The sequence below is a fragment of the Zootermopsis nevadensis genome, unplaced genomic scaffold (genome assembly GCF_977971745.1).
Source record: "Zootermopsis nevadensis isolate Lab colony 2312 unplaced genomic scaffold, Znev_1.0 Znev_ptg000021l, whole genome shotgun sequence".
Classification (NCBI taxonomy): Eukaryota; Metazoa; Arthropoda; class Insecta; order Blattodea; family Termopsidae; genus Zootermopsis; species Zootermopsis nevadensis.
The window spans coordinates 18,756,894-18,781,023 of NW_028259153.1; the positions used below are offsets into that span (position 1 = coordinate 18,756,894).

Below are 24,130 nucleotides of genomic sequence, written 5' to 3' on the forward strand. Positions count from 1 at the left end.
ATGTAGGCAGTATGTTCTTCAGAAAAGTTTGGTATGTACCCATAAGTCCACATGGCGTTACAACCCAGAAGGACAATATTTACAGTACCTTAATATGACTACAAATCTGCGCAACAGGAAAATACGTTTTAAGAGTTTAACATGAAATTCCCTATTTTCTTCGTGTTACTAGAAAACACTTTCTTTGTAAATTGTAAAATTACATTTCATGATCTGAAATGATGCTTAGTTTCTTAGTAGATTGATATTAATGCGCCTATAGCATGTGTATGTAATCTGGACGTGCCTTTAATGAAAGGAAACTTCTAATTATTCTGTCTACACACATGTTGGTGACTTTCCACTGAAACTGTTTCGCTTACAGTGTTGCTTTTGTTATTTATAGTTTCCGCTTGGTGGTCTATGTTGGTAGAAGTGTTTTTTTTTTATATTTTCGTACGTGCGAGATTCATGGCGACCGTGACTTGCAATTTTGTTCTGTGTGTGAGCAGGTGGTCGTCTTTATTGAAGTGGTGTGTGCAGTGATAGGTTGTAGTAAAATGACGGAGCAGAAATTCAACGAGAACAGCGTTAAAGTGAATCATGAAGCAGTTGTGAGTAATTAAAATAATGTAATTAATACTACAAAAACAGCGAAACAAAATTAGAGCTGTTGTACTGTACGATGGTGATTTCATGTTCAGAATAGAGTCCCGTGGCAGGCTTTTGTGTATATGGGAATGAAGTTTGAAGCTCCGAAAACACGAGGAATGTTTTGACTAGTTTGACACCCGTAAATTTTCCAACTTTATTTCAAATTTATTGATCTTTAAGAGCCGTATATTTTCTTCTACGCATTAATTTTTTGTGTGATGAATATATGAGAACATTGATAAACCTTAGAGATTTTAGGTTCTCACAGCAGCGAATACGTAGATGGCTATCTTCTGGGTTGTTGTGTCTTGTGTTCTGGCAGAGATGCTCGCTTGTCTTATCACCCTGATAACGGAGGCAAAAAGCACTTCTGAAACGTCAGCCATCTTGATAAAATTTGATTTGAGCTTCTTGTAAATCAGAGGGTTATACTGTATTGCTACGAAACAGAATAAAAATAGTTCAGCAATGTTTAATGTCGACTCCCGTTACCAGATTAAATCGAAATGTATGGAGTAGTTTCAGTGCCTATAGTGGGCTGACAGACGTGACCGCATAGTAGATGTGTTTAATACAAGTATAAGCTTGTTACGTCGAGGAAATCGCAGAACAAACGCATTTGCCTTCTTTGCATTCATTTCACCTGCCCTGTTTGCTTGGCAGAGAGGCAACATGGGGCACTGACAAAGTTCTTTCTGACCGTCGCCATCTGTCATTTCGTGCATGTAGCAGCAAGTCTGAACTAGACACGAGCGGAACCAGCTTTCTAGTGGCACAGCGTCTTGTATTTATTCAAATGAGCTTCACGTTACGTTCCATGCCGCACTGAAATCTATACTTGTTTATTACAGGCACTAACTTGTTCTAATGAAGCTTGTTGCATTAAATTGTAATAATACGTGGTTATCAATTATAGTTTCTTGTATTTCATTACAGTTCACACTATATATAAAACGTTTTTTTGAAGTAAAATTTGAATGTCTTAACGTGATTCAGCCTGTATTTTGCATCGTATTTTGTGTGACGAACAATTTTTGAGAAAAACTGTGACATTTTATTTGAGCATTTATTTTATATGATTTAAAGTAGGAGTTAAGTACTGAATAGTATAAATCAGTGGGGAATGCCCCGATCTGGTTAGTAGCCCACAGTGCCTTCAGAGCACTAAAATTGAAGGAAAATGAAATATATGTTTTACTATATAACATAATAGCGGCATAATAATAAATGTATTACATTCAGAAAGTTTAAGCTTCAATGGCGGGGTTTACCATTAATGCAAGTGGAAAAGTGTCACGAAAATCTTATAAAAAAGAATTTCCACAAGACTTTTTGACTTCTAGAGCCACTCATATGAATAAGAATTAATTTTTTCCAAAAACGTTCTTTGCACAACACAGAATTCGGCGATGTCACTGTTCTGGGTCATGAATCCGTGTAGATTCGTAGGTAGATACCAACGTTTCGGAAAAACAAAGTGTTCCTATCTTCAGGGCGTAATATAAAGCCGACGTGTTTCTCTGAAAATCTTTTATCTACGTAAGAGTCTACACGGATTCATGATCCAGAACAGCAACATCGCAATCTTTACCGCCATGAGACCCCAAAATCTTACAACTGGGAATCCGTTCAGTAGTTTCAAAAAGATACACGAGAACGGACACACAGATCTCCCGTTCATCCGTCTGTTCTAATGCACCTCAATACGTCCGTTCACCACGCTGTGACTTCAAAAGACTTGTTACAAATTAAGATTTTTAATAACCGCCATTGAGAGGCATATTTAAAATTTTATCTCCTCATCGTTTAATTTGCCTAGTTTTAGGTATTCCTCGTTGCCTCGTCATTTATGAGTGAAAGTGACATGACAAAGCATTTTTCGTCTGTGCTGTCATATGTGTTCCTACGTGTACCAGTTATTATGGGAATGAAGGCAACTTTTATGACGAGGGTTGGCTGATACCTGTGAGGACTTCCGAAACATGAACGTCTCTGCTTTATGTGACCCGGTGTTCCGGAATCCATGTGCCGCCAAAAGGTTTCAGGTGTGCCAGGAATTTTTGTGGAACATTTTTTATTGAAACTTTATGCTTGGAAAATGGCGATATCTTCTGTGATTAGAATTCATAATACATTAAACACGACCTGGTTTATCATCTGTAGTTTTAATCAACATAAGCCTGAATTGTTTTGGGGCAAGGTACCTACGCACAATATTGTTCTCTTGTTACAGTCATATAATAAACGAAGTTGAGAAAGCATCGTTAAATTTATAAGATTTATACGTCTATTTAGCTGTTCATTAATTTGTAGTTTAATTGTTTTCTGCGTGGTTTATTTAACGATTTTGTCAGTAGCTCGGACTGGGATGCTTTAAGATGCTTCAGAATCATAGAATGATTGATAAATGAGTTGGAATTAATGTGGAAGGAAGTTGTCGTGGTCTGATTCAGGGTATTATCCTCCTATCGATAGCTCTCATCAGGGTGACTGAGGAAAATAATACTGTCTACGTACTACCGTATTCTCCGGATTGTATCCTGTGCTCCTCATAATGCGGTTACCTCCACCGTACAGCCATTATTATGCGTCTATTTTATGATTTTTATGTATTTTCAAGTGAGAAATATTATTTCGAGAGGATGTGCAGTTGCAGTTCGTAGAATCTGCGGTGTAAAATCCTGACAGTTGGAAGCAGTCAGTTTTGTTGAATATTAAACGCTACTTAAAAATGGAAAGCCGCCTATGTCGTGTTATGTCGAGGTGGAAATGAGACGTCAAAGACGATGGTAAATCAGGAGGAGAAGAAGGGAACTTGAAGTAGCTGAGGGAATTAGCTAGGATCAGACAGTAATCTACAGCAGACAGTGCAGAGGAAAGATAAGATGGAAGAAATTAAATATTCAGCATGAGGACTCGGCCCGGTGCGAAACTTTGCACGCAGGGTTGTCCATCACGTTCATCAGGAGCAGACAAGTTCCGGACGGAAATTTGATGACTATTCTTGGGACTGTTAATTCATTCCTGTAAAACGGCTTTGGTATCCGGTGGACAGGAAGGAGATTGCGATAAGTTATTGTTTGTTGTTGTGGTCTTCTCGGGATACAAGCTGTGTCAGGTGGTTGAACTGTGAAATTTTACTTTTCGAAGCCATTGCAAGGTTGAACCTTCGGGGCGTCGCTCGTGGTTCAGTGGTTAGCAAACCAATTCTTTTTCCAGGGTTTCGATGTCGGATTGATGCAGGAATTCCATATTTATTTGTGTTTCCAGGAATACGCTGAGTTGTTATCTAAAAATAAGCTACGATCGCTTCTTCGCAGACCCTTATAAATTCAGAATCCAGGACTGTGTAGTTGAGAAAATGTCGTTATATAAACAAAAGACGAAAATTCAAATGTTTGTCGACAGACAAACTCTCTTCTTTTAACGCGTTTCTCTCGTGCCCCTATTCTGCAGAGCAGAGTCAAAGTACTGAGGACATCTATCAGGTTCTGTCAGAGATCAGATCCAGTGATATTTCAAATACAAATAAATTAGTACGCCTGAGTACTCATGACAGATAATTGCTGTGCATAATGGCAGTAAACATCTCGTTGGATCTCTGATTTACTTTCCAAATATAACGATAGTTGACATTTGGTATAAACAGTTATTATGGGTTACGTGTCCATCCTTCATTAAGTCAGAGAGTAGAGATTAATTACAGCAGTTGTTAGAGACATGTGGTGGAACTCATTTGTTCAGCGGTACAAATATTGTAAATTACTTTACGTAATTGATAAGTAGTATGAATAAATAAGTGAGGAGAGAAGTTGGGAAGAATTATAGGAAGGATGAGGAAACCAGGAAAAAGTGACGAGAAGTGGGGAAGAACTGAGGAATAATGATGATAAGTGATTACAGAACGCGTGCATGGGATAAAATGTGTGCACCAGGTGTTGGTTAGGAAACCTGAGGGGAAGAGACCTCTGGGGAGACCTAGACGTAGATGGGAGGATAATCTCAGGCGGGATCTATGGGAGATAGGAGTTGAAGGAGACTGGATTTTGCTAGAACAGGACAGGGTCCGGTGGAGGGCTTTGGTTAATTCGGTGATGAGCCTTCGGGTTACGTAAGCCAGCTAGTTAGTTAGTTAGCGATAATATAAAATAATAAATACAGGATAATTAAATAACTATAAAGTGAAAGATGATTTAAAAAGAAGGAAGTAGGCAAGGTGAGAATAGACGAAACGGGAAGGGAGGGAACCAACTAGACTAAATAAATCAGTTATCAATTTAGTACATGACGTCACAACGTGGTCCTACTGGCTAGCAATCTGCTGCTTCGTGCTCGGGTTTCCCGGGTTCGAACCTTGGATCGGAAACGGGCTTATTTTTTTTATTGAAATGTTGTTTTCGTTTTTCGCAGTCCCTCCTCTGCCATTTGCTGAAGTTGAATTAATACTGAAGATTCACAACACATCACGTACATATTTGTAATCTTAGAAAGCAGAAGTGGTCAGAAGCTAGCCGACAAATACTGAACTGCAAATCCTGGGATATGGAATTATTTATTTTCAGAGGACAAACTGAGTTGTAAATAACTTAAAATCTATAAAATACCGTCACCGGTAAGGCATACTATGTATCATATTCAGTTACATAATTGATGAGCTGTTTACAGTTCATTAACAAATTACATGGTAGGCCATTTAACTGGAGTCATTTGGCCATTCGGTTTTTGATTTGGAGCCATATCCCCTCTTTGGGCGTGTTTGTGAACTGCTTGGGATCTTTCTGCAATGGAATTGAAGTTTTACTGCAGATGCCAAACTCATAATTTGATATGAGAGAGACGAGTCCCACTTTTGTTTGCATCAGTCCGAAGCGCATCCCTGAAAAAGACAATTGCTTCAGGAAATATTTTTTTTGAACCTTAGAAAGAAGAGACCACTCGCAAGACCTGCGCGTGGTTGCGAGGATAATATTAAAGTGGATACAAGGGAAATAGGGTGGGCGGGTTCGGATTGTATTTCTGCCACTTAGGATACGGATGTGTGGCGTCTCTCGTGAGTCCAGTTATGAACCTTTTGGTTCCATAAAATGCGGGGAATATCTTCATTAGCTGAGTGTACTATCGGCTTTTCAAGAGGACTGTACTCCACGGAGCAGTATTACAGTAGTGGAAAATGTACAAAATTAATCTATATTGTATATGCTGTGTCTGTCTGCGTGTTTAATCTCTGAAATTAGTCATAAGATTTGTATAAAAATTGATTTAGGCAGATATGTGTCCGGAGATAATACCACTCCCTCGATATAGGGAGGGAGGTGGTCTTCTCGAAATTGACGCTGTTGTTCGCCAGCGCTTTTAGTGACGTTGGAAACTTAACGTTTTGGTTTGGTAAGCTTTACGCTACGTTATGGTGCCGGACGAATATAATTTTGCTCTGTGACGGTGCCCGATTTCTTGGACTGGATCTCTAACGGGCACTTCGTCCATTCCTCACATGATATACGAGTGAATGATATTGACAGGGGGAGACCCGAAATACAAGGAGAAAAAGCTGTCGCAGAACCGATTTATCCACCACAGATCCATATGGACTGACTTGTGAGCGAACCTCGGTTTTCTCTGTAATAAGGCGGCAACTAACCGGCTAGGTTTATGTTTATGAATTATGGCTGGTAAGAACGATGCAGGCTAAACGTACCCACTGCGCGTAGTGATACGGAATGTTCAAACGTATAACACTGACCTACGCAGTTAAGAAATGTCACTTCTTTCAGAAATAGTCGAAATTAAACAAGGCGACTGGTTATTCCAGCGATGAATAAACACAACCGGCGATTTGTATTTCGTTGTAATCTTTTTTTTCCGGCATCTTGACATTGAAACACGTCAATCTAGCGTTAGCAAAGGCCCTCATACACACGCACACACCAGTTTTAAATTTACTGTTTGACATTAGCGAGGAATTGCACAAAAAAGGGCCGAGAGTGAATATTAACGAGACTCGACAGCCTTGATTTTTCGCTGATCAAGTCATTTGTTGTTGAGCTCTGTGCGTACAGTGACTGATTGGTATGAAAACGACCAATGGATGTTGCAGATGTGTAGTATCAGAAATGGACAGCATCTCTGAAACGTCGGTCTGTCGATGGGTCGAGACTACACTAAGCAACATCCATAATCCGCAATTTCGCTGAAACGTAGCTAGTTCAGATTACGAAAGCAAACGCCCAGGTAGAGATAGGCGCTCAGACAGACAAGCGACTGCGCACTAGTAGACTGTGGTTAAAACGGTGGATTGGATTGGTTACCTATGCAGATCCTCGGTCCTTCACCAAATGGCAGGTACACATAGTGGTGCCTCGCGCTCTTTGCTTCTTCGCTGAATCTCTCAGGATCGAACCTGTCAGGTTCTGGGAAGTACTGTGCGTCGTTGTGCATTGCTTCGATGGGGATTACCACATGTACCCCCTTCTCCAAGGTGACGTGTGTTCCTGGTATCTGGTATTCTTTGCTACACTCCCGGTTGAGGAAGGTCACTGGAGGATACTTGCGTAGTGTCTCTTTAACACAGTGAAAAATGGTTTGTTATTGCTCTGTTCTAAAGCAGTTATCATCATTCTTTAAACCACTTGAGATTACAGACATCTTTAAGGAGCATAGTCCTTTCTTTAGAAGCAGATATTGCTCTCAGGTATTTAAAAACTCCCCAGTCATTTATGGAACCAAAATAATTATTTTTCTGTTTACGAGAACTCTTCGTAGCTACTGTGGTTAGCCAGATGAATCCGTGTAACACCCTCCTGCCCTACTTCAATAACATAAATTTTAATATCATCTTCATATCTATACCTATGTTTCCTAATTACCTTCTGCCTTCAGGCTTTCTAGGCAAAATCGTGTACCGCCTGAGAATTCCTCAACACTACTATGCGCCCTAATGTCCTGCCCATCTCATTCTTATTGATTTGATATGATAATAATGTTTGATAAACTGTACAAATTATGGAGCGCCTCGTTACGCAATTTTCTCCACCTTGTCACTCCATGCTATAGTGCCGAAACATTCGTCTCAGTATTCTGTTTTGTCAGATATCGTCAAACTCTGTTATTCTCATATTGTAATAGATCAAGTTTCATACCCATGCATACAACAGTAGAATAGTAAGCTGAATGTGATTACGACGGGTCGGAAATGTAGTTCCTGAGGGAGAGACAAGAAATTAATATAATATTTTAGTGGGGGAACGTTTTTGGAATCTGCCATTTGGAAGATGAAGAAGGAAGAACAATGTTAAAACGGATTTTGAGTGAATTTTAGTAACAGGAAATAGATGGAATTGGCTCAGGATCGTGCGGGATTTGATATTGTCAGTGTTTTATCTCCCGATATTAAGTGACTTTCGGAACAAAACTTTCACTTTTGCCCTTGAGATTTTACGTGGCTTTTCAGATGCATTGTCGTGTAAACTGAAGAGACGTGTAGTGGTCCACACGCGGCGGGCGTGGATTGAAGAGATACGGGCGGATCTCACCTGCCACTGCCTTGTCCAAATACTCCATCTCCTGAATAGCCTCATATGTGATGGCTCCGCCATGTTTCTGCAAGACAGTGTCTACTTCGTCCCTAACTCGTTGCTGGACATCAGGGTTCAGTGCCAGCTCGTATAAACAGTAGCTCATGGTGGCCGAAGATGTCTCAAAACCAGCGATAAAGAAGACGAACACTTGAGCTGCAATCTCGTCCATTGTCATACCAGCCGATTCTGTGGGCGAAAAGCACATTCGAATTTTTTGATTCTGAAGAAATAACATATCCTAATGGTTCTTGAGGATGAACACGGGTTGTGAGGTTCTGTGAAGTTGGAAGTAGATGCGGACGTTTCGGAAACAGATCTAAATGACTGCGGAGGCATCTTTACAGCTCAGAGAATGTCAAATCTCAAACAGAAGCAATTGTTTTAAAAACAATTACCATGAAAATATTTGGCTCTGAGGGGAACGAGGTACATGGACAGTATAGAATATTTAACCACTAGATTTGTTAGGATTGTGATATCGGCGAAGATACTGCAGGGTTAATATGTAAGACTATTGAGCGAGACGGTAAACGCGTTTAGAATTTTAGCGCCGAAATCCTACGAAAGCGCCTCTTTCGAAGGTCGGTAAATAAATGGATATTAAAGATAAAATCTTTATCAAATAGATTGTGATAATTACATCTTGATGGGACTGGCTCAGAATCGTATCCGATTGCGAATTGCTGTATCAGAAATGTTTAATGTCAAGGTTATGCTACCTGAATCCTAGTTAGCTGTCACTCGTACTAACGTAAGAGTGGAGGAGTCTATACTTACTGCTGCTCCATATTGTAATGATTTATCTCTGTCGTTCGTACGCCATAAAATTTCTTGTGATTCGCCTCCCGTTGAATGTATCATATAACTGATATTTCCTCAAGGAATCTTGATAAACGTCCGAAGAATTCATTGTCTGAGGAATAATATCACTTCAAACTACGCCTGATGGTGTAATCCGTGTGAGCTCATTAACCACAGCATAAAGTTTTTAGTAAAAGTTTATAATTACTCAGCTGGTCATGAGTATATTCGAAGGTTCATAACAGTGTTTAGGAAAGTCAACAATTGATATCTCATTAGCCAGATTACTCATATCCTATTTGTTTTTATATTCATTTTAATATTATTCTATCTGCACCTAGCACCTAGGAACTCAAACTTGTTTTGTGGTAAATACAGGCCTGGGAATTAGCAGACTGACATGACTTAAAGTTTACAGATATTGACGACAAAAGTGCAGTACTTACTTGGATCATGTTGTTCTGGTGAGGTGTCAGTTTCGAGGTTTTCCTTATTTTTGAGTCGAATCAGTAGTTGCAAAAAGTCGTTCCGCTTTACAGAATGCTTCTCTCTGAAGCTCACAGTCTCGCCAACCATCGTGCGGAAGAAGTTTGTAATGTCGTTAGGAGTGCTTGAAATTCTAAGGGCAACTGCGACAGATGGCACCAGGAGGTATAGCATGCCTCTCGCAATCGCCTCGAAAGTGGGCTCAAAAATCCTTTTTCCCCACTGCCTGAATACTGCATTGGGATTCTTGAGACAATTGCACTCTATGCCAAAGGCGCAGGAAGCGATGACGTCAGTGGAGAACTTGGCGAGTACGTCCCTCAGTTCCAAAATGCCTTCTTGTTCAGCGGATTTCTTCACGTGCTCGCGCAGTTCCAACCCACAGTCAACCAAAGTCTGGAACATCATCTTCATCTTTCCTGATGTGAATGTGGGTGACAGCTTTGTCCTCAGCTCTTTCCATTTCAGTCCGGTTAACATAAACAAGTTTCCAGACAACGGGTCAATCTTTTCATCAGAAGCGAATATATGATCATGAAAATGATCGAAGTCTTTAACAAGGATGTTCTTTATAATATCTGGATCTCGAATTAACAGCTGTGGACGATGCATGAAGTATATTCCGCCGTATTTGTTCCCGGTATACGCTTTGTAATGTTTAGTATAACCTTCCCCAAAAGTCTTTCTCATCAATACAATGTCTGCACAATTACCAAAGGGGAAGGACGGCTTCAGGTACAGGACGCCTTTCTGCTTCCAGTAATTGAACTTGCGTTTGAGGTAAACATAAAAGGCTCCGAGCAAAACAACCATAACACCAAGCAATGCAGATGTGCAAGTGAGTGTCTCCATGGTCACCAACTTCCAGCGGAACTTTCACGTGCAAAGTATACAAATTACTTTGAATAGATCTCAGACTGTTCTGACGCTGCTACCCTTTGGTACATTGTAATATAAGGAGTAATCAGCCATATTTGAACGTCAATGATAATGCATTTACTGACGAGATAGTGTCAACGAATGACTGATTTGGTGTTTGTTTGCGTTAAGTAATACACTGCTTTCAAGTAATCCTTTGGCTGTTATCAGTGTCGTACTGAAAATAAAACGTCACCCACTTTTTGATGCAGCAAACTGATAGAATAAAATATAATGAAATATAATAATTGGTCTGGCGTGATAATAGAATCTAAATGCCGGCCTTTGTGAACGCTGCAAAACGTTCGGACTGCACTAAAGACTTGACTAACTGTCGTTGATATGAGTCTCCTGGGTTCTGAATTCTGGGCCATGTGGATTTCTTCGTAGATAGAAACGTTTCGGGGAACCTACTGTCTCCATAATCAGGACTGAAGTAGACGTACAGTTTTAGCTATTCTGGCAGAGTTCAGTTAGATTGCTACTGGCAAATTAATAAGTTACTCAGGAAGACATTTTATTTCTTAGATATTTTTGAGTCATTAATTTGTTATATATCTATCAAGTCAGTATGTTACTATTAAGCCAGAGAATAATCTGTAAAAATGCAGAGTCCCCCGAAATATCAGCAACAAAAAATGGCAGCTAATTCAGTTATACCCGCAAGTAAGGACATTATCTTATTCTTCCAATTTAATTTGTTTTCGGTAAGACCCCCGGGAAAAGAAGGATTTGTGGCTGTCATAATTTGTATTGATTAAAAACCTACTTATAACCACAGCACAAATGTAATCATGACTTTTTATCTGTAACGCAAAATATACCTCCTCCTTGCCAAATATTTTCCGACTCTGGGGAATTTGCGTCATTTCTTCGAAATAAACTGGCTTCTTTTTCTCGCCTTCTCTTGCTTTGTCATGTTTATTACGTCACATAATTCATGAAAATTAATAACGTAGAACGAGCGAGTGTGGGCACCACTTACCTGAGCCTACAACAACAAGCAAGCAACTTTATAATGCCGGCAGTAGCTCCCATACTAACGTAACAGCCCCAGTTCTCGCATGGAATAAACAATTAATCTTGCACTCGAAGAACGTTATGGTCCATGCCTGAGTAAGCCCTCATTTTTTATGGCTTACATAATTTGTGAAAAAAAGAATCCGTGTATTAGGTCTGTCTTTGGCAAGCAAAGGAATGCAGAACAGCAGAGAAACATGTTTCAGAATCACTCGCCATACGCACAGCACATTTTAGTGTCCCCGAAGGATTAGACCTCGTATTCTAATTATGACAGAGCATATTTCATAATAAAAAATAAACCTTAGAGCTGCAAGGAAAGTAATTCCGGTACCCAAAGGTTTGTGAAGAGGGAAACGAATATTAATAGACCTGCTGTGTTATTTTCTCCCAACAGAACTATGGAGTCTGAAGCTAATTATAGCCCAGGAATTGTGTTATATATTCACTTTATTCGGTGTGGTTTCACAAACGTATTGTGAGTGAAAAATCATAAATTTTCAATAAAATTATTAGTCAGTTTATTTGAGAATGGCAAGTAATTCAATAAAAATCTTGCACTGTTGTTCCCACCTCAGAAATTTGCAGGAAAATCAAGCTGGGGCTGTTGGTAGATTAAGTTAAAGTGTACCAAGCGGATTATCGTGGTGTTAATACCTAGTTTATTGGAAGCAGGCAGTAATTGAAAAACTCGTGGAAAAATGGTCGGAACTTTTTGTTGTGAATGTAACGGCTTGTCCTAGGTAAAAAATTTCAACACACGTGACTGCAAACAAATGACGAGCAACAACTTTTCCCTCTTTGTATTTTTCTGTATTTTGACAAATAGCATCGCTCTTCCTTGGTCCAGAACTTAACGGGACACTCTGTGTAATTTATTTTAATAAAGTGACATTTGCTGTTTTCAGTTAAAATTCTTTTCTTTGACAGGTAAGAAGTGAGGACAGAATGGATTTCTCAGCTCTACCGAACTCAGCTGTGTTCTGGGGTGAGTCAAAAACGCAAATGAGCAGCTAACCATCTATATGTCTTACTTCCTGGTGTATAGGAAGCACATCTTCGCCTCTAAAACGAGCATGTCGTACTACGTCGGGTAGTTACGTTGAAAATGAGTTAAATGTTGAAACATTCTTTTCTTGGAAGTGACTTCCGAGTTACAATTCATATATATTGTACATTGCTGTTTTGAACAATGCCTTGAAACGTGCCTGGTCGTATTTATAATTTTATTTTGTTTGTAATGTGTTTAATATATATAAGGAAGAAAAAAATACTTTAATTAACAATCAAACAGTTTTGTTATAATATATAATACATCGCTTTATAAGAAAATGAAAAATATTTGGGAGGGAGATGTTTCTTAACTTCTGTTTCTGAAACGGCTATACGTCTTATTCGTTGGCTTGTTTGATACACCAGGAAATACGGCTACTTTTAATGTGTTGTCAATGTTATCATTATTTTTTTCTTTTCCAGCGACAGCTGGTTAAGAAAGCTGTTATTAATGCCTGTCAGATATTTGGCTTGTCCAAACTAACCACACTATGTCAGCGTATGTAATAATTAAGTTTGTCTTTTCTACGATAACAGAACAATAATTCTGTGGAAGTTTTAAATATCTCTAAAATTATATCTTAATTTTAATTTCCTTGTTTTAATGGACCGTATAATTTGATACCTTTTTTATTTTCGAAATTCCTGCTCTTTACCTCAAAGTAGACCAAATAGATTTATTTTGAAACTTGCTAGTGACAAAAGGATCCTTTAATCTTAAACCAAGTTCGTGTACCATCAAAATAAAGAAACGTATTCCGTGTATGTATAATATCTTAATTTAGTTAAATGCGTACGCCCATTACAACATCAAGTGTGCATATGTAATACTTATTTAGCCTACTATTCTGTCCTGTGGTGTAATCTCATGAATGGCATTTCTACTGTGATAGTTGAATCTGATAACCGGAAATTTTGGACGAGACGGATTCCTATTTACAAATTTCGGGCCGTTACCTTAATATAGAAATCTGACCAGACGTCAAGGGTTTTTATAATAACCACGAAAATCTTGGCAAACCCTGAACCAAACTGAAGTTAGAAATTGTATAAAGTTCCCGCACGATACTAACAAAAGCAGAACAAAGAATGTTTCATCCAGAGTTGATAAAAAGTGTATTTAATCTCAGTATCCCTCTCATTCCCAGTTTGACCCAACATAAAAGTGTTTTATTTTAAACAAGGGTCATTTAACACAATGAAGGAAGGAGTTATTCACTGATTACTTGCACAGAATGTGCAAAGTTTAGGAATTCAGCTTCAGAAACAGATGTCGTTCCTATGACATAGTATCCCACCCCTGTGCCCCCTCTTCATTAACAACGTTTCTACCCCTTACCCCTTCCACCCCCTAATTACACTCCACTTCATTATATTACACTTGCTAATTACCTTGGAATGGCTGGGTGGAAGCGACCCGTACACGCTTACTTGCAGACAAGAACTGTATTTCTTAACGACCTGATACACCCATGCGGCATTTAACTTATTGAAATTACAAAGTGAGTGTTGTAGAAAACACACAACAGCGTGTTAGGGGTTAAGGTGTACCCGGGCGTTTATCTTCCTCCGTTCCAAATAAATTTCAGACTTGTACAGCACTACGAGGTAATTCGTGTATCCTAGCAAATATTAATTAAATTGCATCCCGTTATCTTTAAACGAAGTCTCAGTGTTTTGTGTGAAGACGAGCTAACCCCCAGGAGTCATTCAGCGCATTGGTGAGAAATCCTGTCAGTTTCTCAAGAGGGAACGTGATCTTTGGAGGTGATAAATGAATAGGAAAGTTAATGAAGTAACAAATAGCAAATGACACACAAAAAATATATGTACTCTCTCATAAGATAGTGTAATTGCGTCATATTGTGAATATTATATCAATTATTTATTTTAATCCGTCTGATCACAATATAATTTTTATTTTAAAAATTTCTTATAATTAAGATAATAAAATATCATTGATGTTCCATATCGATTGATCGATTTACATTTCGGAACATTTACACAACATGTTTCGGTTTTTTATAAAACCATCATCAGGTGTAAAATATATCTAAGAACTTAAAACTCAATTATGATTTCTGTAGTTTTTTGGTGATGTTTCATTACGTTTGTTTTTCCATTTTTGGGCGAAGGTGTTATTGTTTTATAAAAACCGAAACATGTTGTGTAAATGTTCCGAAATGTAAATCGATCAATCGATATGGAACATGAATGATATTTTATTATCTTAATTATAAGAAATTTTTAAAATAAAAATTATATTGTGATCAGACGGATTAAAATAAATAATTGATATACTCTCTCATTGCCTACATTTCAACCCTTCATATTTTTGTGAGCATGTTTATAATTATCTTAATAGTAAATAATTTTATTGGCTTCAGGGTACATTTAAATGTCCGTCCCATCTGCAGCTGGTGTGGTGTATCCGTGCGGAATACTGATAGATACACACTCAGTTTACTGTATGTGTAGAATAATGCAATCAGCTTGGCAGACCAGCCGACCTTACACAGCTGAATGGAAATATTCTGTTTTGTGCTAGTTTGTTGTTCACAGGGTAGAAATATGGTCAAGGGGAGTTTGGTTGTGATGTCAAGTAACACTACGGTCGTATTTTGTTGGAAGTTTGAAGCGCATACAAACAAGAAGAACAACAAAAACTGGCATGAAGCTGTCAGCGATTCGTGTAATCGTTTGCACAGTTGAACGGACGTTTTTGGTCACTTTTTAAAACTCATGGGAAATTCAGTGATGGTCCGGATCTCATCTTCAGAGAAATGAAGAAAAACGGTATTCAGATAAATGAAATTTAATTAATTCATTTTATGTTTCTAAATTTTAGATTTTTTTAAAAAAAATTAACGTAAAAGTTTCTTATTATTTAGTTTTTTCACATATCAGACCCTCTTACATCATTCGAGGAGGAATTAATTTGGAAACAACAAATCCTTTAGCCGTATTTAGGTCTCTTTATGCGAGGGATTGGATTATTTCAGGGCGTCTACACAAAACGAGTAGCCGTATCATTTATTATTTTCCTGATTATGTCTCCTGCGTTTATTCAGGTTTTGTGTGCGCTGTTACGTTTAAAGTACAGTGCTGAGTACGATCTGAACCAGGTGTTCCTTGTCTGCAAATTAAGTCTTATACTAGCCTATCGCAGCCTTAAAATGCTTGAAGAGTCATTATTGTTGAGATGGGGTGAGACCGTAGCTGGGTCGCTAAGGGACGCATTTTTCATCCCCCAAATGATATATGGGTGAATATGGAGCAGTGGTTGAATGATATTGACAGGACAAAACCGAAGGACTTCTAAACAAAGCTGTCACAGTGCTACTTTGACCAATGCAAGTCTCACGTTTACCGCAATTGGAGCGAACCCGGGCCTCCGTGTTGAAAAAACAGGCGACTAACCGCATGAGCTATGGCACGGACCTTGGAGATTAATACTTATAGGACTGACTGACTTACTAACTGAATGGTATGGAGTCTTCGTATTGAAGCGATCAATTTTTTCCTTACTTTTATGGGAGCATCTAGGCTGCTGTAATTGGGTTGTGTCCCCAGGGTCTGTTCACCTATTCCAACAAAAATGTTGTATTCCACTTTGAGTAGCCCATGCCTCGTCTTTTATTTAAAATACTCTAATCTTATTAGGTGAATGGTGCAGTTCTCTCAGTGTTTCGTTTAATCCTGTCTTGGTCCTAGTGTTCATCTCAGAACTTTACTTTCAAAAACACTTTTTCTGTGGCTTGTACTCGGCGTAATATCGGGTTTTTCACCCAAAGAACTAAACTATATGAGTCATGAATTCCGCCAGTTTGTAACAGAGACAGAAGTAGTAATTTTAACTCTAATGTCTGTTTAAACGCTGTTTAATGACAGAGATAATAAACGCTTTATAAATTGATTGCTTCAAACATAATCACGTACAACTATGTTTTGGTAGAGGGATGATGTTACTGCATGTCCGAGCGATTACGATATATAATTACTCCGCTGCAGTATTCGATTTAATCAATATTGTTAAATGCCACTCTAAGCCCCGAACAAACATGCCTCAACTACGAAAAGAGCCTGTATGATTAGTGCATGAATAATATGAAGCGAGCCACAGTGTCCGAAAATGAAATCGTCGTAAATCTTCGCTGTATTTCCGCAAAAATGTAATGCTAATTGCGTGCCAGGACCACAGAAAAATTGCAGCGATAAAAGCTTTGCGTGCAACCGTACGCATTATTCCTGAAGTTACAAATTTAGGTGCGTGAATACTTATTTTAAATATGTGAACGCCCGAAAAACGGGCTTCAGAATATATGCTTTGAATTTATTTCTAAAGGGTTTTGATGACTGTAGTTTACACTTAAAATTATTCATTGTCAGGACTTTTCCCATCGTCTGTTCTTTAAAATCACGACGTTTCGGAGGCTGGTTCTATCTCCGTCTTCAGGTGAGAGGTACCTACTCTGTTGGGTCGGGGACCTGAAGATGGAGACAGAACCAGCCTCCGAAACGTCGTGATTTTAAAGAACAGACGATGGGAAAAGTCTTGACAATGAATAATTTGAATGTGCTTTGAATGCCCGAAAAATCATTTGAAATCATAGACGGATAAAATGTTCTTGAAATCAACAATAATTTTTCCCGTTCTAATTTCGCATATCAGTATCCTCATAGAGTTTAACGACTGAACTTATCTGTCTATAAAGTTACCTCTACGGTTTTATAACTTGTTGAATAATTTTCTAAATGACTGATTGAGCGGTTAACTAACTAATTGTTCGAAAACGTTTTTGTTATGTAACTAATTTTCGGAGAACAGAATGAATGACTCTAGAACTTCTGGTATTCGGGGATAAACCCCTTCGGATGTTGAAATTTTTTCGGCGTTTTGGTAAGTGTCTTTTCAAGGGAGTAAATCGGCCGGAGTTTGTAGCCAGTTACTCACATCCTTACACCAATATCAAGAATGCCTGCAACTTTAAGTTGTAGTAAATATTAGTTGTTTATGCATGGAATCTTTCTCACCATGAGGGTATGTAAGTTTAAACCTGTATAAACTCTCCATAACTTGGCTGAAACAAACAAGTAATATTGCTGAATGACTTTGACATAAATAAAATACGTTCACCGCCCGCATTGTTTGGTTTGCATAAAGAGGTTCAGAGACGGAGACTGTCGCCCTGGAAGTTTTACTAAATCTTTGGCCATGAAATTTAATTTGACAGGTTCCTGTGTTAATTAACATTCAGTAATTCCACTCTGCACATCATAGACCTCTCCATACTAAAAGGCAGAGAGAGAGAGAGAGAGAGAAAGAGAGATACTCACAAAGGAAGAAGCTAACTTAGCTATCCGATTATTCCTCTTTCCCTTATTTTTAAAATGATCACCAGTAAGTCGTGTGCAAGTTTTCCCTGGTTCTGGGGGATACACAATCAAAACTTTCCAAGCATTGTTTGCACAGGGATTCTAATCCCACCGACAGTTATGAAACTTATTCCATAAAGAACAAGCTCTGTGTTCACATTTGCTAACAAAATACTCTCATACTGTCTAAAGCCGTATCTCTGCATAGAATTCTTCGGTGCCACCAATGGATTTCCATTAATCAATTTGGCCGTTTTAGGTATGACGAGGTTTTTCATAGATCTCCGTAATGAACGCAGACAGTGCTAAATATTGAACAATTTACGCACGAATACACAAAAAAAAACGTCGTGTTTTACCAGACCCGACGTTCAATGCCCTGATGAGCACCAGTAGCTCTTCTAGCCGCAAAGTGTTTGTTAGTTAACATATTTAATAAATTTAGATGACTATGAATAATGAACTAGATTCGGTACCTAAGTAACTCCCCTAAACGTCGAGGAGGAAATACCAGATGACATCATGTTCATGTCGAGTCGGACAGTTGACGCACATAAAACCCACGCATTTCGCAGAATGATTAATAATTATTTAACGACGCTGGTTTTCCTGCAAAAGTCGTATAGTATTGAATGAAAGGGAAAGATGATAAGGGGTTTGGAAGTAGGTGGTTGTAGATTATTTGAAGTCATTGTCCTGGTTCCCGCTTGTAGATACTGAGGAAAATCACGCAAAGCTAATTCAGAATTGTCGGTAACCGATTTGAGGTTCGATACGCTTTGCTCTGATGCAGCTAAAGATAGGGATGGATGTACTTACATTTAGGGAACATAAACCTTGTTACGGTCATGTGCTCCCCGCCTGCTGCACGTTTCATATCGGAAAGAGTGCACATTTCAGAAGCGTCGTGCACATCAGATACAGCGGCAGATGTTTTGCGGTTTTGTCTCTTACTGTGGCTATGACGAAATCTGTTGACAAACAAAGCGTTGCTGTTGATCAGCACGCTGACTCACCGGATTCCACACAGAACTTCAGCATCGGATTAATAAGTTTTTAATAAATTTAGTCACAATAAACATGGCGTGAGAGGATTAAAGGCGCGTTGCGGGCCAGTTGTTCATCCAGGCGCAACATCGCGTTGGTTCATGCCAACTGGTGCGTGCGTGGGTCTCTGTGACCGTATGCGGTCGAGGCTGCATGCTTTGCCCATGTCGATACTTTAGAATTCACTCTCTGATATCTTGCTCTGGTTAATAAACGAGTTAAAAATTACCACCCATGTACTCTGTTTAATGTTAACAGACACACACTGTAAACAGTTGCCACAGATACGGACTGATTTTACCTTACAGATGTTAATAAAACTCGCTTGATGTTTCCGGGTGAAATATCAGAACAAGCATGGTCTGAGTTCGATATTGAATGTCGTGGATTTGGGGTTGGTACTTGCGTTTCGCATTCGGAAATCCTGGTTTTGAATTCCTGCCCTGTAACTTTCTAGCGGTTAGAATGCTGGCCTTGTAATCCTGGGGTCTCGGGTTCGATTCCCGGCGGTGCTCGAATTTATAACTTGTGTTGGGCAAGGCCGTGGTCTAGGCAATACGGAGTTTTCCTCCGGGGGCTTCCCCGGTTTCTCCGTGGCATCCCAACAATTACTCCATTCACACACAGAAGAAGGCAATGGCAAACCACTTCTGGATCATCTGCCAAGAACGTATATGAACAGGTCCCAGTCCGAGAAAAGGATGGAAGGATCCTGTTCATATGGACCTGTCGTCAGACAGAACACTAAATAAATAAAAATAACCTTGTTAGATAACCCGAGAACTGGTCGTGCAGTGAAATATCATTAAAAACGGATGTAATGGTAATTTATACATAACTCGGTCGTCATAATCTCGTTTGTATTAAAAAGGGAAACGTTCGCCACGTAAAAGTGACGTTGATTCAGATACTTGGCGCTCTATTGATCGCCCTACCTCTTACCCCCCCCCCCCCTACAGCCCTAAGTACGCGCGTAACTGCGGAGATAATCCACCGATGATATTTTTTAATGTCCGGCGATGCGAGATACGCTGTCACCGAAGGCGTAGTGCGTCACCGTGTGAAACGAAGCGATTTGTTAATTTGTTTGTGGACAGAGAGCATGCATCCAGAATTCGCACACACTCCGTTTGTCATCGGCTTGCCAGTACATTTTTCTGATGGTGGAGGCAGTAAGCCCCTCTGAAACACGTATACGAACTTAACCACACTACGCAGCGCAACATTCGAGGAGGTAGTCAACTTCAAACTCACAGCCGTAAGAACTGGAGATATCAGTCTGTAAATGATGATGCCATAAGTTTGACTTCCCATGTTTTCCTGTGGTCTAAAAACTTTGCTCTTTCTAGAGAAATAAAGCTGATATGTATTGGGTAAACCAAACAAATCCCCCCCTCCCCCCTGTTTCAGCCTTTGGAACTTATCGTGTGTACTTCTGCGGTCTCCTCAGAGACTCAACGTTGACGTCACTTGGCTAAGGTTGATTCCTGGAAATCCCCTGGAGGTTACGAGAATAAATCTTGGATGAAGTGTACACATATAGATGGACGGACGAACGGACGGATGGATAGATAGATACATAGATGGGCTAAGACACAAACACACACACAAGCACACGCACTGCTGTCTTCTCTTGGAGGCTTCGGCTTCCATAAACCAGTAAGAATAATTAATGTATAAACGTTAGCTAAAGCCGGAGATATTAAATAAATCATATCTACTGAATTGAGTAAACCTTAGGTTTGTCAGCTAAGGCAGAGTAGGATATGTTGGAATTATGACAAGAAATATAACTATTACGCGGCTAGTAAGGTTTACACTTAGTGGACAAATAGAATCTGACGTTCGCATGCCACAGTAGTCGATCTAATTTGACGTCGACATAATATTGCTACGAAGATGAGTGAACAATAGCGGATTTCAGATTCTTAGGCAGTTCGAAAAATTCAGTTCTTATAAAAACGTGTGACTTTCATGTCCAAAGTAAATAATTCATCCATACCATTCTCCTTATATGATGATCCTAACAGTAGGCTGTTTGGCGAAGGCTACAATTTATGAAGTTTGTTATTATTCAGTTTTCTCCAGTCTCTTAGTCCTCCCCCCCTTTAGGTCCAGTTATTCCCGTCAGTTTTCTGTTTTCAAGTATCCCAAACTAATATCTGTAGATATTTTATTTATCCAGGTAACAGAATGCAATTTAACTTACTTCAGTGAGTCATGAGATGCTACTGAAATCACAGTGGACCAGAATGTCTCTCAATTGCCAATTGTTTAGGCTAATAGATACTTGTATGTTTGATTAAGTCATCGGTATTTCCAGTTGATATCGATTTCCAATTAATCTTCTGTAGGAGCCATAACAGATGGGTCCTCATCAGCTCAAGTGATGCTTGTCTGATGTTGGCAAAACAGCTTGATTGCCTTTCATGCCACAATCAGCTTTACAAGTGAGTTTCTGAACCTGCCCTGAATCGACAAATTTTTCGATACTTGTTCGGATGTTGGCTGGGCCTAATACTCTCAGCTAAGGTGTAATATATCATTAGGAATTCTTTACACACTGTGGAGTTTAGCCCAGTGAAATGTAAAAGCAAATATATTTCTGCATGATTCCATAACTTAGTGGCATTGAGCAAATGAAATTACCCGCATTTTTGGGTTTTTCCTCCCCACAGCCAAAGTTAGTTAGAATGACGTTATATTAAAAATAGAATACGATGAAATTTCGTATGTTTTCTTTATGGTAACATATTTATTTATAAAATAATATTTAATTACGGTCCGCCTGCTTCTTAGAAACTGACGTTGTTGTTAAAATTTTGCATACCGTGTAGTGTATTAGAATATAGAGTAAACAAACCAACAAATATTAACACTATAATGGACACTATTGCCATACGCGTTTCGACCTCAAGAGGTCATCATCAGTGGCATCAGGGAAATTAATACATTAATACATATATTAATTTCCCTGATGCCACTGATGATGACCTCTTGAGGTCGAAACGCGTATGGCAGTAGCGTACATTATAGTGTTAATAGTTGTTGGTTTGTTTATTCTATTGACGTCGTTGTATTTTGATAAACGATGGTGTTTAACATACAAAATAGCTCCAGGATTTGGAATCTTTTTCAGTAAATTCTCCTAATTGCAATTTTACACAATCAGAGGGTAAATGATTGTGGTGTTCCGAGTTGATTAGATGTGGCAACGTTGACCGTATCATTATTTCTGAATCGTTATGAACGTTACCCCGTTAACAGTCCGAGTGAAACGTTTTCCTGCTAATGACATTACTTTGTGACACCCAGCTGTCCGCTCCATGAGTCAAATTGTTTCGTTATCATTTAGACACACGTAATATCGTCTGCAGCATTCCTCGCCAACTAGCATAAAAGTAGATTAAAGTACACAGTTCAGTATTGAATTATCGTTACATTTCAGTTCAGTTATCGTCTCGTGTTTACTCTGAGAACCAAACGAAACCCATAAATATATTTTAAGGACAAATTGCCGAGTTATTACAATTACAGCTCGTGGTATGTATAGGAACCACTGAGGTGTGTAGAGTCAAGTCTGAGGAGGCAGAGGGGAGGACCTCGTGTTTGCTGGGAGGCTGTTTGAAGATACGAAGATTCGGTGAAGGGGCAGGGAGAGAGAGAGAGAGAGGACTTTAATGTTGCAATTTTAATGATGTGCGCTTTGCGGTTCCAAGGGGCTAATCCTCGAACCTCATTTCCTCCGACAGAACGTATTTTCAATTATTTTCCTTGCTGTGTACAGTCTGGTTAACACATATGTAGCCCGCATACGAGGACGATATTATCGGACGAGCTACTGAGCTTTAATAATGTAATTTTGAAACAAATTTCATTCACAAATGTACGTAAGCTGTGACAGAGAAGATGAAGTTTGTCTGTTAATTTGCCTGTTTTGACTACTTAGACTCGCCTGATACTTACCACTACTAGCATGTCAAACAAATCTTTCATATTTTGCCTTTAACATATAATTATATAAATTAAATGAAATACATCGCACGCAGTGCATAATGCATAGTGTAACTGTTGTGTAATGAATCGAACTTTGTCACAGAGCTTTGAGAATCATCAGGTGTCAGTACTAACAAGAAATCGTGTGATGATAGAAATAATTGAATCTGTCGAATTGTTTATAGGACTGTCGGATTTGCCTCAGTCCATGTGTTACGATCTTAAGGAATGTCGCTGCTGCTTTGTTATCAGATGCCACCGTATGTCTCCTGCTAGAATGAGCAAGGGTTAAGGGGGATTATTGTGTTGGCTGAAATGCAATGGACGTGCGCCATTACAGTAATGCAGTTAGTGCGATAGAATCACATGCCGCTGTGCTTTGCTGTTAGGAGAGCGTAATCAGATTACTGTGACGTGGTATGAGAGTGACCTGCACCAAGCTTCACCTCTACAAACTGAGTTCATGTTCGGGAGCGACTTGTCTGTCTATACCTCCCGACTGTGGCCTTCTAAGTTACGAAGCCCTGTAACATAACCCAAAAGACCACTTGCAAATTTACACCGCTGTTAAAAGTCTAGTATTGCTATTTGTATGAAGATGGCTACCTTCTGGGTTGCAGGGCTCCGTTAGAAGTTTACCGACGTTTTAGAATCCTTGCTGCCTCCGTCATCAGGGCGATGGAAGCAGAGCCATACAGCCCAGAAGGTCGCCATCTCCAAACTCACTTCTGTGAAAGCCTCAAATCCTACATGAAATTTTGCGCTTTATAAATACATGTGCGGATTTTGTATGAACGTATCGCATCGTTTATGCTGTGATTGTGTAATTATGATATCACGGGGCAAAATCAAAGGAATGTTACGAAGTATTTTGATATTTTCTTGATGTATGGTAGAGATTTATTCTCAGAAGGAAGGGACACCAAAATATCTGCCAGTAACCTATGAAGGGTATTTTTTAGACACCCCTGGAATATCTTCAGCGAGCAATGTAGTTTTACAGTATTATAATCCTCTTTGTATTAAGTATGCACAGCCGAGGCGGTGCTCTGGCTTTACCATCGCTGCGAAGAGCCAGTTCTCTTTGCTACTTGCCTAGAAGTATCCTTCTATGTTTATTTGGTACTTTTCTACAAAAATAATTTTACGGTCCTCCACCCCGAGTAAAGATCTACTAAATCTCCCTAACATTTCTCTTATTGGTTCAGTCCAAATACTGTAGATGT

The 24,130-nt window shown here is 39.2% G+C and overlaps 2 protein-coding genes across 5 annotated transcripts in view; one reads left to right on the forward strand and one right to left on the reverse strand.

Moving 5' to 3' along the window:
* side-VII (sidestep VII transmembrane protein) overlaps nucleotides 1–24,130 on the forward strand; it is a 615,012-nt gene that overhangs the window by 27,977 nt on the left and 562,905 nt on the right. For 2 of the 4 annotated variants that reach the window (XM_087353125.1, XM_087353122.1), the window contains exons 1-2: nucleotides 464–593; nucleotides 12,363–12,420. The exons of 1 other annotated variant lie outside the window; for it this stretch is intronic. The gene's annotated coding sequence lies outside the window, so the exon portion shown is untranslated. Of the gene's footprint in view, nucleotides 1–463; nucleotides 594–12,362; nucleotides 12,421–24,130 lie in introns of those variants that run through there. One more of the 4 variants, XM_087353127.1, reaches the window with a different exon arrangement.
* Nucleotides 5,167–10,425, reverse strand: LOC147873215 (putative cytochrome P450 6a14). The gene is made up of 4 exons (XM_087352493.1): nucleotides 9,455–10,425; nucleotides 8,163–8,393; nucleotides 6,939–7,190; nucleotides 5,167–5,509 (listed from the first exon to the last, which is right to left on the reverse strand). The coding sequence occupies exons 1-4, from the start codon at nucleotides 10,344–10,346 to the stop codon at nucleotides 5,337–5,339; spliced, it is 1,548 nt and encodes a 515-aa protein (XP_087208619.1). The 5' UTR covers nucleotides 10,347–10,425; the 3' UTR covers nucleotides 5,167–5,336.

Bases quoted from the DNA above. Each gene is read 5' to 3' on its own strand.
- LOC147873215 (XM_087352493.1), bottom strand. From the start codon at position 10,346: ATGGAGACACTCACTTGCACATCTGCATTGCTTGGTGTTATGGTTGTT. The intron at 7,191-8,162 runs GTGAGATCCGCC...ACTGTGTTAAAG, and splicing joins TTTGGACAAGGCAGTGGCAG to AGACACTACGCAAGTATCCT. The intron at 5,510-6,938 runs GTAACCAATCCA...TGTCTTTTTCAG, and splicing joins AGGACCGAGGATCTGCATAG to GGATGCGCTTCGGACTGATG.